Source organism: Pteronotus mesoamericanus, unplaced genomic scaffold (assembly GCF_021234165.1).
Source record: "Pteronotus mesoamericanus isolate MK-2021 breed Mesoamerican mustached bat unplaced genomic scaffold, CSHL_Meso_final contig_42, whole genome shotgun sequence".
Taxonomy (NCBI): domain Eukaryota; kingdom Metazoa; phylum Chordata; class Mammalia; order Chiroptera; family Mormoopidae; genus Pteronotus; species Pteronotus mesoamericanus.
The window spans coordinates 943,334-959,547 of NW_026555157.1; the positions used below are offsets into that span (position 1 = coordinate 943,334).

The 16,214-nt window shown below is 40.9% G+C and overlaps 1 protein-coding gene across 2 annotated transcripts in view; it reads left to right on the plus strand.

Annotated features, from left to right (window-relative positions):
- Positions 1-2,012: 2,012 nt before the first annotated feature.
- Positions 2,013-16,214, plus strand: part of DRD3 (dopamine receptor D3) — a 40,505-nt gene continuing 26,303 nt past the window's right edge. For both annotated transcript variants that reach the window (XM_054577277.1, XM_054577278.1), the window contains exon 1: positions 2,013-2,282. In XM_054577277.1, the coding sequence (XP_054433252.1) occupies positions 2,013-2,282 (270 nt within the window). The remainder of the gene's footprint in view (positions 2,283-16,214) is intronic.

Below are 16,214 nucleotides of genomic sequence, written 5' to 3' on the forward strand. Positions count from 1 at the left end.
AAAAGCTCTTGGCTGCAGCTGTGCTATCTCCGGGATAGCGGCTGCCCTTCTCCAAATAATAAGGAAATTATAATTATTATCTACAATTATTATTATGCTTTAAAATATATTGAGTGCAAACAGTGTGCCAAGATAAAGAACATTTTTTTTAATTGTCTGAATTCAATCCAAGCCGGTCTCCCCTTACAATCATTTGTTCATTCTAACACTTACACATTACAGGCTGAAAATTTCAAAATGAGGCAGGAAATGACAGCCATGATTAGGCCAATCTCCTAATCAAAGAAGAGCTGCAGATATCAAAAGTGAGAGCAAATCCCAGCCACCAAGCCAGCCTCTACCTCTGCCAGGGCCTGGAACAAGAGTTCCCATGGAGACCCATATACTCCATGTCTAAATATTTTAGTCATAACCAACAAACCACTGAATAAAATGTTTAATCCTCTGCCTTGACAATTCTCTTCTTAACAGTCTGAAAGACCAGGTTTGAATTTAGCATTCCTGGGCCCTTCTAGCTCCATATGAGAGAGAGCAGGAGAAAATGCCCCCAGCCCCATCCTGTCCCAGGGCACACACATAGACAACCAATCAATATCTCTCTCTCCCCCTCCTTCCCTCCTTTCCTCTCTCTAAAATCAATAAAAACATATCCTTGGGTGAGGATTTAAAATTTTTCAGATAATAAATTAAAAATAAACTGTATGACTTAAAACATGTCATTCATCTCTCTGGGTCTTAATTTCCCTGTGTGAAAAGCAAGGCGTTAGACTAGGTCAGAGGGTGAGAACAGCGGGTGCATGGTCATCGGCTCCGGAATGTGGTATCCAGGACAGCAGCAAGGACTTCATGGAGCTTAAACATTTCTTTGGTTGGTAACCAATCTTTAAAAATTAAGTTTCAAGTAAAATGCCACGCATGGATTTTCCCTAAATATAAAAACCACTATATTGCCTCTTGACTCCATTGCTCTTGAGATTTGTCTCTCCCAACCCTACAATGCCCCATGTAAAATACAAGAGAGAGAATGGGAGATTGAAGGAGGTTAGGAGGGACAGAGAGAGGTGGGGGAAAAGGCAAACCATGGCAACAGAGGATGGAAGGGAGGCAACAAAGACAGAGTGGGAAGTTAAGAGAAACAGATCAATAAAAGAAAAAGAGCTAATGCTCATATAGCTTTCTAGGTGTCAGGTATGGCTTTCAATGTCTTATCATTAAAATAGCTCATTTAATCCTCACAAAAACCCTTCAGGACAGGTTCCATCTCATCTCTCATTTTACAGAAGAGGAAATCAAGATCAGAGAGGTGAAGTGACATTCCCAAGACCCCGGAGTTAGGGAGTGGTAGAGCTAGGACTCTAATTCTGCAACGGCTCCCCGTCTTACTCTGACTCCAAGCCTGGTACTTTCAGCAGCTCTGCACAACCTCCCAACCTCGTCGTGCCCTTCCACACTGGCCTCCCGCTGTCCCTTCCATATGCCAGCCATCTTGTCTTTGTACCTGCTGTTCCTTGTGCTTGGGCAACTCTTTCCCCAGAAATCTGCACAATTGGCTTCCTCAGATGCTCTGGGTCTTGACTTAGTTGTCACCTCTTCCCTGGGGGCTTGATTACCCTAATTAAAAATGGCATTCAGGTGCCCTACACACACACACACACACGCACGCACGCACGCACGCACACACTCCTCTCCCTCTCTTCAGCCCCATCTCTGATTTACTGTTCTCCAAAATATGCATCATCATCAAACACACTACATCTTTTATTTATCTTATTTATTAGACTTTTCCTCCTGAATGGAGGCTTCCAGAGGGCAGGAATTTTTATCATCCTTTTGTTCATTCCTGTATTTCCAGTGCTTAGAACAGTGCCTGTCATATAGAAGGTACTCAATAAATATTTGTTGAAATCAAATATTTGCATGCAAGCAGCCCACTTCCAAAGAGTCTGATTTTACCAACTTTTTTCTGTCTTCTCCCAGGATACCTTTTGGGGTCATTGCTCTCCCTCTGGGCTATGGTGTCACTAAGTCAGCTGAATGGCCACATCAACTCCACCTGTGGGGCAGACAACTCCACGGGGGCCATCCAGGCCCGCCCGCATGCCTACTATGCCCTGTCCTACTGTGCGCTCATCCTTGCCATTGTCTTTGGCAATGGTCTGGTATGTGTGGCTGTCCTGAGGGAACGGGCCCTGCAGACCACCACCAACTATCTGGTGGTGAGCCTGGCTGTGGCGGACTTGCTGGTAGCCACCTTGGTGATGCCCTGGGTGGTGTACTTGGAGGTAAGTGAGCCCAGGTTTGGGCTGCCCATGTGATTGTGCTAGTCCTTGTCCTCCCTGAGCTCCTGGTCTTCTGGGCTCAGAATGCTTTCTGCTGTGATCTGGGGACTGGGGAAGCAGAGAGGGCTCCTGTCCATCTATATTCCATGAGGAAACTGAAGGTCTGGAGAGCAGTCATTATCCAGCATCACTTGCACATATCAGAGCCAAAGAGCTGGGAATGATTCTGTTCCCAGGTCTTCGGTATCCATGTAACCAGACTTGAGTGATAGGACTCACCCTAAAAATGTACTGAGTTTACTCTCTGGCATGTCTCAAAGACGTGAGGGATTGGGTGAGGCAGTCCAATAGGCACCTTCATCAGTGTTTCTGTGTATATGGAGGTGAGACTGCCCAGGAGGGATTCAGGAGAAGGGTGGGGAAGGTAAAAGAAATTATAGGAAAAAAATTAATGAATGAGGAAAAAAAGAGAAAAAGAACAGTCTGCAAATAGATCAGACTCCTTTAGATGGTCAGTTGCCCTCAGACCTGACTCTTTCCACCTGGATGTCATCTCTCCACAGGTTGCTACCTAAGGAACAAACCAAACCTTCCAATTTATATTTTTGATGCCTCCTTTAATAGTACAGAGCCCTCACAAATCAGATAATGCAGCAGACCCTGGAGAATTCTTTTGGAGAGAAACATTTCTTAAATTTAAAAGTATTTTCATTCAAAAGTGCAAAGCAGAGTCAGGAGGTAAAAAAGAGAAAATGTTCATTGGATAACAGAAGTATCAGGGTGCCTATACCTGCTCAAGAAATAGATATTATTACTGGGAATGCATGCAATTTACTAAAGAGTTTTTTAAAAAGACATATTAATATACTATTAACATTTCTTCTCTGCATTGTGTATCATTCTAAAGAGGTATCCAATGAAGGACAAAATGATGCTATGATTAAGAGAAATTAAAATTCATCAAATTAATATCTCAGTTAATATTAATAGTGAAGATGACAGTTAATTAAGTATGACATATCACAGGAGAACAAAAATCTCAAACATAGACAGCCTAGGCTAGTTCTTGTATTAAAGAATGACTGGGAACTAAAATTAGACTTATGATCTCAACAGGGAGACATAAAAGAAAGAAAATAAAAAAGACAAGGAAAAGAAGAAAAACAGCTAGGATGATTAGGAATAGATCTAACAGCTAAGGCAGCAATTTTCAACCTTTTTCATCTCGGGGCACACATAAACTAATTGCTAAAATTCTGCAAGATACCAAAAAATATATTTTTTGCTGATCTGACAAAAAAATAGGTATAATTTTAATTGATTTACAAAAAATAATCATTGTAATTACTTACCCTTTTTGCTCCAGAGTGACTTTTTAAAAAGTCAGGTGCTTATACCTGTACATAAGGATTTCTAGTACCAAGAATTTAACCAGTCAGACTCAACCTTATTATGTAATGTGACCAATAAGATACAACTCTATTATATGACCTATATATTTATGGTTCAAGACAGGGCATTCACACCAGACAGCTATTGTTGTGTTAGCTGTTGTCATTTTCTTAATTTGACAATCTAAGGGAAAAAGGTCAGTGCTTCTGACTAAATAAGTATTGAATGTTTTAAAAATTCTTGTGGCACAATTGTTGTAGATCACTGGGCTAAGGGGATACTCAGAGAAAAACTACGCATTTATTCTTCTGAGCTAGGATGGCAAAGGGTATTGTAGTTTATCTTAACTTTTTTATCAACCCAATTAGTCTGAGAAAACCTTGAAATCAGAGGCTATGTCTTTATTCTTTTCTTTTCCCCCTGTAGTACAAACACACTACCTGGCACATATGTGCTAAATAAATATTTGATATATGATTGATTGAATGAATCTGTTCTGCAATGTCTGCATTAGTTGGCCAATTCCCACTTATGCCAGTTGCTGCTGTGTCTATTGCAACAATGAACTACTTATTTTTACATTCAATAATAATGAGACTGAAAGGAGTTAAAAGCATGTGATGTTTTGCTCAAAAGTAAGGTGGACTTTAGGTGTTATAACCTAGTGTCAATTAGTCAATAATTCATAACACCACCATTCCCCAACCAAAGTGTTTCTGTCCATCCCTATACCTTATAAGGATTCTTAAGTCTTCCAGAAAGATGAACCTCAGAAACAAATGCAGGAAGAAGACTTTCAGCCTAATAAGCATTTTAATTGCCTCTGAAATAAAACCAGGCTTTTCATGTCTGTAACAAAGTCATTCAGGCACAGTCTTCAGCTGTCCATTTGTGACAGCTTCCAAGATTCTGGATGGACCATATTGGAAAATCTCTGTAGATGTTTGTATAGGAGATGCACATTGTGACTTTTCCACACCATGCCAGCCCTTTCTAGCCACACCTGTAAATAAAGATAATGCCTCCCTTCTACTGCTGAGACTGAAAAACAATTGAGTCTGCAGAGGGCAGGCATGAAATCATACCAAGTGTTCAATGAACCCTCTGCAGTTTGGATCTATGTGTTTTCCCCCATGAGAAGAATTCTGGTGGAGCTCTTGATATCCTCTTATAAAAACCAACACGCCCTCTATCCAAAAGGTTATTTGGTATAGGTGCTCAGTAATCAAGAGCATGGTCAAATAAGTCTACAATCATATAAAGAAGATTTGAGGCAGCAGAGACATCTTTCCACTGAGAAGTGGGCTTTAACACCTCAGTTTGGTCCTTCCCACTCACTTCGAGTCTGTGGTCAATGCAACTTAATATCTCTGCATCACTCTCTCCAACAGTCCACTCAGGGTCTACCTCAACAAATGATAGAATATGACTTAAAGTAGCCATGGTTAACAGATGACTGGTTAAAATATTAGCAGTTTCAAGTCCAAAGGACCGGTTCTCCCTCTTCCACCCCAGTACAAACTTTTCTTAGTCTTAAATACCTGCCTGCTTTCTGTCGACCTCAGGAGCGGATGGGGTACCTTAACAAGAGAAAAGAGCATTTAGAGCCCTAACAGGCCTCAAAGGGATTGTGAATATATAAATCCATGGGTCTCAGAGAAGGTCAAAGCATTACTCTCACTAACTTGTCCCAATGATGTCACAGGTGGTTGAGTAGCTGGTCTAGTAATTGCATGATTATATGTAAGCGCTCCCTTGGAAAGAAGTAAGGATGCAGTATTGACCAGAGAAACTGCTGTAAACTTGAGGGCCCTCAAGATGATAGGACAGAAATGAGGCAAACATCATGGGGGGAAAAATTAGCTGTCCAGTTCACAGCTTCCTGTGTTTGATTTGAATACATCCATCTTCTGAAAGGAATATTGATTCATATTGGCCAGATACCTTCCTTCAAAGGAAAATTGACACCAGTATGTATGAATTAGGAATGTTTGGGCTGAACAAGTTGGAAAATTTGACTAACTGTGGCTTATACAGATGAGTTATCTTTCTCACATAACCAGAATTCTGAAGGAAAGCAATTGTTGATGGTTCAGTTGCCCCACGGCATCATCAAGAACCAGACTTCCACACTTTCTGTTCACCATCCTTGACAAGCTGGCTTACTTCCTCATGCTGCTCACAGGATGGCTGCCATAGCCCCCACATCACAGCTGTATTCAAAATAAGATTGGTGGGGGTTACGGAGGGGGGAACCATTACCGTGGAGTGGCTCAAAACTTCCCCCTAAGGGACTTCACTTCAGTCTAATTAGCCAGAAGTGGATCATAAAGCCACTTGAAGGGAGGATAGAAAAAAGAGTGAAAATGTGGATTTCATTTTAAAAAAAGATGTGAAGATGAGGAATTGCTGTGAGGTAGACAATACAATGTCACATATCACATAACATCATGCTTCTGATGGAATTCGCTGGGATGAATCTCATTCTCACACAGAGTTATTATGCTATGTGAAAGACTCAGAAATTGGAATCAAAAGATGTAGAAATTAAGTGAACAAAATGGAGGTGACAACTATACTTTTCTTATCTCATAGGATATGTGTTAGACTCAACTGTCATCAGCTGAGGAAGTGTGTTGATAACTAAAAAGTGTAATCTATAAATATCTCAGTTGAGACTCTTTTAGTTGTAAGTAAAAAAGAAAATTGAACTCCAAAATTTGACTTAAACAGTAAACAGAATGCATTGGCTGTCACACCATGAACTTTAAAAGTCTTGTGGTAAAGTGGACTGCAGGCACAGTTGGAACAAGGGTCCATCTCATTTCTCTACAATCCTCTCAGCTCTGTCTTTTTCCATATACTGGTATTATCCATAAGCAAAAATAAGCACTAAGCCTCACATGTGTACAATACAAGCAAGAGAGAAAATCTGTGTCCCCAGACTTCTAACAGATGCATCAAGATGTACTTTGATTGGACAGGCTTATGGCACATGATTTTCTCTGAACTAATCACTGAATAGAAAAGTTAGTTTAGCAAAGAGGAGTCTCTTCCATGGAACACATCAACTGCTCGGGAATCTCATAGATTCCCAGTAGAACCCAGGGACTATTGGAAGGAGGGGTGAGTACAGTCAGCAAGTATGCACCACGGTGGCTTTCCTTGTTATCATTCTCATCGTTTAGGCACACAGGAACCTGGGCTTGAGCAATATCTAAAGGTGAACGAGCAGCAACCGATCTCTGACCCTCTTCCATTTTCTCTGTCCCCAGGCCTCGCAGAGAAGTTTATGATCAAAACTATGCAGGTGAATTCAGCATAGTTATATTCCATAGAGCCCTGGCCTAGTTGGCTTTTTAATTCAGTTTGCAAAGTTTCTCAAAAACTCTTTCCTGTGCCATACCAAATCGTTCTATCTCAGATTCCCTCTCAAGTTTTTAATCTCCTGCTTTAGAAGCTACAGTCTGTTTGGAGCTTTCCTCTCCAATCGCAACCATCCCATTTTGTTCCACTCAGTTAAGCATCTTTTGTGATGTTTAATGCACTTATGTCAGGACAGAAAGGCAACACAAGCAGCTAGGGGAACATTTGAAATACTAAACTCAGAGTACTCGGGTCCCAGTGTGGGCAGGAGAAAAGACTCAAAGGTTAAGGAATGTCAACAAGCAAAAAAGAGCAGGGTGGGTTCAAGGAGGGAAACTCACCACAGAGAGAGCAAAAGAGCCGCATTGTTTTGGGGAGAGAGGAGTTTTTGAGCCTTGTAATGATATTATTAGAAATAAAAAAGAGTCTGCATTTTAAATGGGTTCCTCCATGATTTTTTATGCTCTCGAAATACGGACTGTTGGGTTTATCCCAGATCTACCAAACTGGAATTTCCAGGGGTGGCCTTGGAAATGTATAGCAATTATAACCAATCATCCAACCCCAGCCCCAGCCCCGCTCCCACCCTAAGCAATTTGCAGCCAGCCAGCCAGCCATCTGCCACAAACTGACATTTAGGAACCACTAATCTGTTAACACCCCATTTCACAGATGAAGACATTGGAATTCGACATTGGAATTCAGAGAAGTAAACCCCCTATTTTACCCCACAGCAATCTCCCCTCTGTGGAAAAAAAAAAATCCCAAATGTAGCAAACAAGAAGAGGCTAATTTGAGAAACAATTCCATCTTTGCTCCTTGGCTATCCCCCCAAAGCAACTAAAATCCATCCTTCAGAGCAAGAATTCAAAACCTGAGGAGTCCATCAATTTGGCTGCAAATAAAATTACCTCCTTATTTTCACTAAGCTGAAATTTAGCATGTCCATCAACTATGAATGTAGGCATCAACCCACAGCAGAAAGAACCCTTAATGTCACCAATAGACATCCAGGTACTTATATTTTCAAATCATATTACAGTGTTGCACACACCTTGAAATACCATTTACATTCATCAGTACTATGAAATTACAGGAATTTTGGACCTGCCACTAAGTCTTGTCATTTAATGCATTATTAAAGAAGCACATATATCTAAAATACTTTGGTAACTATATTTCAATATAATTGACATCTTTTGTGATCCATTGTATTTTATCGTATGCACTTCTGAGAAGAGAACTAGAGGCTAAAGCCTCCCATAGAACAAAGAATGCTCTAGAAGCCGGGCTTTAGGACAACCATTTCTGAAGATAATATTACCCGCCCCGCCCCCCCCCAACACGCACACAATACATGCACACCCTCCAGATCAGCTGTTTCCCAAATTTCGAAGGCAGCAGGAATCATTGGAGGGACTTATTATTCTTAGTGGGACCTGAGAATCATTTTGTTTAGCAAAAGCCTCAGGTGATTTGGGAAACGCTACCTTATAAAGTAAATTAGGGAAATGCTGCCGTAGGCTATGTCTGTTGAAAATTCAGTAGCCAGCTTCTGTACCTGAAGACACTCTCCTGCTTACTCCCACCTTCTGTATTGCCAAAGGGAGCTAGTTATATTCATTAGCAAGTGAGAGTAACACCACCTGGCTGCTGTATGATTCTGAAGTGAGTTATTCATTAGAGTTTAGGGGAAAGGTAGAATCATGTCTCTAAAGAGCCTTAAATCAATCAGATTTTTCTTGTTTTTTTTTTTCTGCTTTAATTTCAAAAATCACTTTACTTTTCAAGTTCTCACAACACTTTCTACTTATCTGACTGTCAGCACTTATCACATTGTATTATAGTTCTTTTCTTAGCATCTATCTCCTGGGCCCTCAGTTCACCCTCACTCATTCACACATTTCTCTCCCTAACAGGCACACACTGTGTTCTGAGGCTTTGGAGACAAAAACAGGTTTAATTCATTTCAGTACCCCTACCCAAGCAAAGTATCAGGCATATAATGGGCACTCAATAAATATGGGATATGTGGGTGGATGGATGAACAAACATCTACTCTTTTCCCCCTATGTTATTAGAATGAAGTTAAATTGTACACTTCCCAGAAGCAGAGTGTTAAAGTGCTGACTTTTGAGAATCATGCCTAATATTTGAAATACCAGCCATTTTACTGGCTATGTATTGGGTTTTTTTAGTAAATTTTATTGTTTTTTTTATTACAGTTGTTCCATGTTTTCTCCCTTTGCCTCCCTCCACCTGTTACCCCTCTACTATCCAGCAATCCCCCTGCTCAGTTCATGTCCATGGGTCTTGCTTGTAAGTTCTTTGGTTTTTCCATTTTCTATACTATTCTTAACATCCTCCTGTTTGTTTTTGTACCTACTAATTATGCTTTTTAATCCCTGCACCCTTTCCCCCATTCTCCTCTTTCCCTCTCCCAGCTGATAACCCTCCAAATGATCCCATACCTATGATTCCATTCCTGTTCTGATTGTTTGCTTAGTTTGTTAGATTTTTTTTTTAGATTCAGCTGTTGATGGTTGTGAATTTGTTGCCATTTTAATTTCATAGTTTTGATCTTCTTTTTCTTAAACAAGTCCCTTCAACATTTCATAAAATAATGGTTTTTAATGATGAATTCTTTTAGCTTTACTTTGTCTAGGAAGGACTTTTTCTGCCCTTCCATTCTAAATGATAGCTTTGATGGATAGAATAATCTAGGTTGTAGGTCCTTGCTTTTCAGGACTTTGACTACTTCTTGCCAGTCCCTTCTCGCCAGCAATTTTTCTTTTGGGAAATCATTTGGTAGTCTTATGGGAATTCCTTTGTAAGTAACTCTGCTTTTCTCTTGCTACTTTTAAGATTGTTTCTTTATCTTTTACCTTTGTCATTTTAATTATGATGTGTCCTGGTGTGGTCCTCTTTGGGTCTAACTTGTTTGGGACTGTCTGTGTTTCCCAGACTTGTATGTTTATTTCCTTCACCAAGTTAGGGAAGTTTTCTTTCATTATTTTTTCAAATAAGTTTTCAACTTCTTGCTCTTCCTCTTTTCCTTCTGGCACCCTTATAATTCAGATGTTGGCATATTTGGAGATGTCCCAGAGTCTCCTTATACTATCTTCATTTTTTGTTTTTTGTTTTTTAATTCTTCCTTCTTCTTTCTGTTCTGGTTGAATGTTTATTTCTTCCTTATGTTCTAAATCATTGACTTGAATCCCAGCTTCCTCTTCTCTGCTGGTGGTTCCCTGTAGTTTTTCTCTTGATTTCACTTAGTGTAAACTACATTTCTTCTCTCCTGTTTTTGCCATATTCAGTGAGTCCTTTGAGCATCCTGATCACCAGTGTTTTGAATTCTGCATCTGATGAGTTGACTATCTCTGTTTTGTTTAGTTTTTTCCTGGGATTTTGTTCTGTTCTTTCATTTAGGCCGTATTTCTTTGTCTCCTCAATTTGGCAGCCTCCCTGTTTGTTTCTGTGTATTTGGTAGAGCCACTTTGACTCCCTGTAAAAGGCACCTGTAAATTGTGGAAAGTGGAAGCTTAGGTAATGGCCAGGGCCGGGCAACCCTCTTTACCATTTTGTGGTTCTGTGTAGGAGGAGGGCTCAGAGAGGAGACTGTGCTGCTGCTTGGCTTCTGGGGGTTTCCCCAGCACTGGCCCCATTTCCAATCACTTCGCCCACTTCCCGTATGTGACTGGTGCTTTTCCAGCTGTTGCCCTGGTTTTGAATCCCAGAGGAGGTGGGTTTGTTTATGTTTTAAGATGGTGCAGGCCCTTTACATGAAGCTTTCTGAAAATCCAGCAGTTCCTTCTGCTGCTCCAAAACCCACTGATTTTTACAGCCAGAAGTTATGAGGATTTATCTTCCTGCACTGGAACCCTGGACTGTATGGTCTGGCTGGGGGCTGGGATCTCTCACTCCCAAGGTATCCCTCCCAATTTTTATCCACCACATGTGAACGTGGGACTGCCCGTGCCCATTCCAGTTCAGCCACAGTTGGCTCTTGGCGCCATAGGGTCTCCTCACATCTCTGCCCAGTCTCCGTGTCTTTGCCCCTCCTACCTATCTGGACAAATGTAGCTTCTTTAAGTCCTTGGTTGTCAGACTTCCATACAGCTCAATTTTCTGACAGTTCTGGGTGTTACTGTTTTGAGATTTAGTTGTAGTTCCTTTTTGAGATTGTGTGAGGAGGCAATATGTGTTTACCCATGCCTCCATCTTGACTGGAAGTGACCCAGGCTATATATTATGAGGTAAATTATTCAACCCCTTTCAGTCACGATTTTGTTATCAAAAAATTGAAAATAATATTTACCTCATTGGATCACTATGAGAGTTATATGTTCTTGGCCCTTCACAGTTCTTTATTCATCACTTACTATTATTTGCTTGGTACAGAGGACTCCATTAACAAAAAAAAATTCTGTTATTCATCCCACCAATTGGAACTCATTTGAATGAGTAAGCTCTGAGGAAGGCTTGGTAGTCGTACCGTAGTGGAAATTACTATAATCACCTAGTCAGATTGTTTTCTTCTTGTCACCTAGCTGAAATATAAGGAGAGAATGGAAATTTTGATAGCAGAATTGGAGAATAAAAGAAAAGATAGCCAGAAGAGGGAGGACAGCTTGAGGGCTTTGGCCCACAGGAGCTAAAGAAACAGTGTACCAAGGAAATCTGCCCAGGGTGCACTTTTTCTAGCCCCCAAAGTCAGCAGCCACCACTGCTTTTGCAAGCCTGAGATAGAGGCGATCAGAAGGGTGTCTCATTCCCTAGAAAAAAGATGACACATTCTGTCACACAAAAAATCCTTGATGTGCACAAGCATTTCTCCTTTCCCCTTGTGTTCACCCATTTCTATCCCTTTTTAATAACTGTCCCTTCCTCATTTGACACTTCTATATAGCAGGGCATGAAGTAACCTATCCTCCAATGCCCTGACTGCCCTGAGGAGCTGTGCTGCCTCAGGCAAGGTGCTAAACCTCTCTAAGCTTGAACCTCTTTCTCTGTGGTGAAGATGACAGTGTTACTGGACAGGGGTCTGGCTCTGGCATGTCTGCCTAGGGCCAGCTGTAGTGTGTGGGTTCTTGACTCTATGTAGGAAAGATTTTACAGCACAAGTCCAGGTGACTATGAGGATCCATTTATTAAAGCTGGGGACAGTAAAACAAGGAAGGGCTTAGCACAGATGAAGCAACAGGAGAGCCTAGGTTGGGCTGCCTTAGTTCACTGCGAAGTCAGAGAAAAGGGGGCCTTAGGGACAAACTCAGGGGATTAGCCAGAGACAAGTTGCCACTGCTGCCCATTGCTGTAGAGTTTAGGAGACACATGCCTGTGGGGAAAGAAGTGGAGAGAAAAAGAGGGGAAAGGGATGGTGAGGGCTGCTCCCCAAAGGGAGAGTACATGCTGGGTCCTTTGTCTTGAGGCTTTTGTCTCTTTCTTGAGGGTGGTTGGGAACCTTAGGGGAGGGTTTCCGCGGAATATTCATCAGTTCTCCAGGTGTGTCCTTTCAGGGTCATGGTCTCCACTGACTGGTCAGTGGTAGGACAGAGGGTCTTTAGTCATTGCAAATGGCCGGTGTTTTTTGGGCCTGGAGCTGAAATACATCTGACACTTAGGCGTTATCTCCAGGAAGGGAAAAACCAAGAAAGAAAAGGTTACCCTGGGATTGAGGTCCTTGTTTTCCCAATTTTGCCCTCTGCCAGGCATCTGGGTGACCATCTGCACCTGGCTGTAAATTGCTTGGCCATTGTGTTCAGCTACCTGTCTCAGTTTCCCTAATCCACTTTCCAAGGAATTCTTCCTAGCTTCTCATTATCCTGTCTCAACAGTAGACCCCTCTCATGGATTATAATCATCAGTGGAGGCCAAGTATGTAAATTGCTTTGCAGAACATCAAGATTCAGTAAGCCAGAGAAAGACTAGTACCATATGAGTTCCCTTATATGTGGAATCTAATGAAAAAAATAAACTAACAAAATAGAAACAGATTCACAAACAGAGAACAGAGTGTCAGAGGGAAGGAGGGTTGCAGGGCTGGATGAAAAAGGTAAAGGGATTAAGCAAAAACAAACAAACAAAAAACAACAACTCATGAACACAGAAAACAGTATGGTCATTACCAGAGGGAAAGGAGAGTAAGGAGAATTAGAAGAAGGTAAAGGAGAGATACATAGTGACGGAAGGAGATATGACTTGGGGTGGTGAACACACAATATAATATACAGATGATGTATTATAGAATTACACCTGAAACTTATATCATTTTATTAGCTAATGCCACCCCAATAAATTCAATTAAAAATAGGAAGAAGAAAAAGGTAGGAATTTAGTAAATGCTAGCTATTACTATTAATAAAGATTGCATCAGAGACCATTTATTTTTTCAGAACAGACTTGCAAGCCAGGCGCTGCTCTAGGAGCTGAGGATACAGCAGCAAACAAGGACAATTCCCTGCTCCTACAGAGTTTATCAAGTAACAGTCATTTAATTTCCTATCAAATAAGCATATGCTTTGTCCTGAAAACCTGTAAGAGCACATTCAGTAAAAAACAAATTAACTTTTCTGAATCTGAAGTTTTAAAGCTATAGAAATCCTGGAATGGGTTATGTGGGTCAGTTACTCATAATAGATTAAGTTCCCAATAAATGTTAGATTGCATTTATAACATTAGGATCTCATGATGATCTCTTGTTATTTTATTTAAGAATGCCTTGCTTCTTCAATAATCTTATAAGTTCTCCAAGGACAGGACCTGAAGTACATTTTGTAAGATCGCTTAAAACATACAGCATATATCCTTTTTCTATGAATTAAGTATTAGGAGCTTCACAACTATTTGCTTTATGGATGGATGGATGAGTGAGTTTCTGTTGTTCTAAATAAGCCCTCTCACCTACTTTGCACCTTCAATACACAGACACAAACAGGCACTCACAATTTGGAAGGAAAAGTGTTTTTTCCTCCACTTGAGACATAAATTACGTAGTAGACGTATGTTAAAATGAGAGTTAGTATACAAAATTCAAGTTTTTGCAAGAAGTTTTTACAGCAAATCACTGTCCTACGTAATGAGCAAAACCATCTTTTACTCTCCTTGTTTCCTTAAATCATTGTGTTATTATGACTATACATATCCATTTTTTAAAGTTTTTCATTCTAAGAATTCCTATAAATTCAGATTAGGTCATAAATATATATAGCCAAATAAGCAAAAAATGATGACTTCAGAGCTAGTTTGAGCTTTTCATTGTTGTTTTTAAACAAAATATCTTTGCTCAGAGTTTCTCAACATAGGGCCTGGAGATGACCAAATATAATTTTAAAATCAAACGCTGCAGCACCATCTTTAACCACCATTTCAACAGAGTCTATTATTTCTTTGAGAAGCTACTTCATAGGCAACTGTACCTATTTTTCACTCTCTCTTCCTCTTAATTAACCATTGGGCCTGCCCAAGAAGGACATCCAGTTACAGCCAGGGATACAAAACTTCACAGGTTTCTCCTTGAGAATCATGATTCTGAGAATGGCAACCCCACAGGCAGGAAGCCAGTGAGCAAATGAACAAAGGCCTCAGGCCTGAGGCTGGCGTTTGTGGACATTCTGAGGTGGCAGTCTCCCTGACGGATCTTATTGTATGATGGATCATACAATAAGGTTCTATAAACTTTTTTAAATAAAATAGAAATGTGCCAGAATATAAATTAAATTGCCTTATTCCTGACTTTTTTCAAGTGTTATTGGAAGTTCTGGAGCTTGAGACACATGCGTAAGTGAGCGAGTTCAGAACAATCCTCATTGATTCTGTGAGTGGAAGGCAGTAGCTGTGGCCCTTTCCAATGCCCTGGTCCGGTCTTTCTCCTCAACTCTTGGTAACTGGGCAATGGGTGTTGAAGGCAGGCACATTGTCACAGACTTAAATTTTTTTTTGATTAATTATTTTTTCAAATACATTTGTCTCCGCCTTCCCCCCACCACTTTCCCCTCTCCCCCTTCCCACCTCCCTCCCTCAATCTTTCCCCACTTTGGCTTTGTCCATGAGTCCTTGCTATATGTTCCTTGACTTGCCCCTTCCCTTCCTTTTCCCCTGCCCACCCCTCTCTCCTTTCCTCTTGTCTCTGTTGGTTTCTTTTCTCTCAGTGTTGCTGGTCTTATTTTCCTTGCATCTTTGTTTTCTTGGTTAGGTTCCACTTATAGGTGAGATCATATGGTGTTTGTCTTTCACCCCCTGGCTTATTTCGCTTAGCGTAATGCTCTCTAGTTCTAGCCATGCTGTTGTGAAGGGTAGTAGTTCTTTTTTTCTTTCTGCTGCATACTATTCCATTGTGTAAATGTACCATTATGTTTTGATCCAATCATCGGATCATAGGTTGCTTCCAACACTTGGCTATTGTAAATTGTGCTGCTATGAACATTGGGGTTCTTTTGAATTGGTGTTTCGGGATTCTTAGGGTATAGTCCCAGCAGGCGAATCACTGGATGAAAAGGCAGTTCCATTTTCAGATTTTTGAGGAAATTCCACACTGCTTTCCACAATGGCTGCACCCGTCTGCATTCCCACCAATAGTGTACTAGTGTTCCCTTTTCTCCACAGCCTCGCCAGCACCTGTTGTTTGTTGATCTGTTTAGGATGGCCATTCTGACCGGTGTGAGGTGGTATCTCATGGTGGTTTTGATCTGCATTTCTCTGATGGCTAGTGATGCCGAGCATCCTTTCAAATGTCTCTGGGCCCTCTGTATCTCTCCCTTGGAAAAGCGTCTGCCCAGGTCCTTTGCCCATTTTTTGATTGGATCAGTTGTCTTCATGGAGTGGAGTCGTGTGAGTTCTTTATATATCTTGGAGATCAAACCTCTATCTGATGTATCATTAGCGAATATATTTTCCCACAGGGTTGGCTCCCTTTTCATTTTGCTGATGTTTTCTTTAGCCGTGCAGAAGCTTCTTCTTTTGAGGAGGTCCCACTTGTTCATTCTTTCCTTTATGTCCCTTGCTTTAGGAGACATATCGGTGAAAAAATTGCTGCATGGGATATCTGAGAGTTTCCTGCCAATGTTCTCCTCTAGGACTTCTATGGTATCGCGACTTATATTTAAGTCTTTGATCCATCTTGAGTTTATTTTTGTGTATGGTGTCAGCTGATGATCCAATTTCAATTTTTTGCATGTGGCC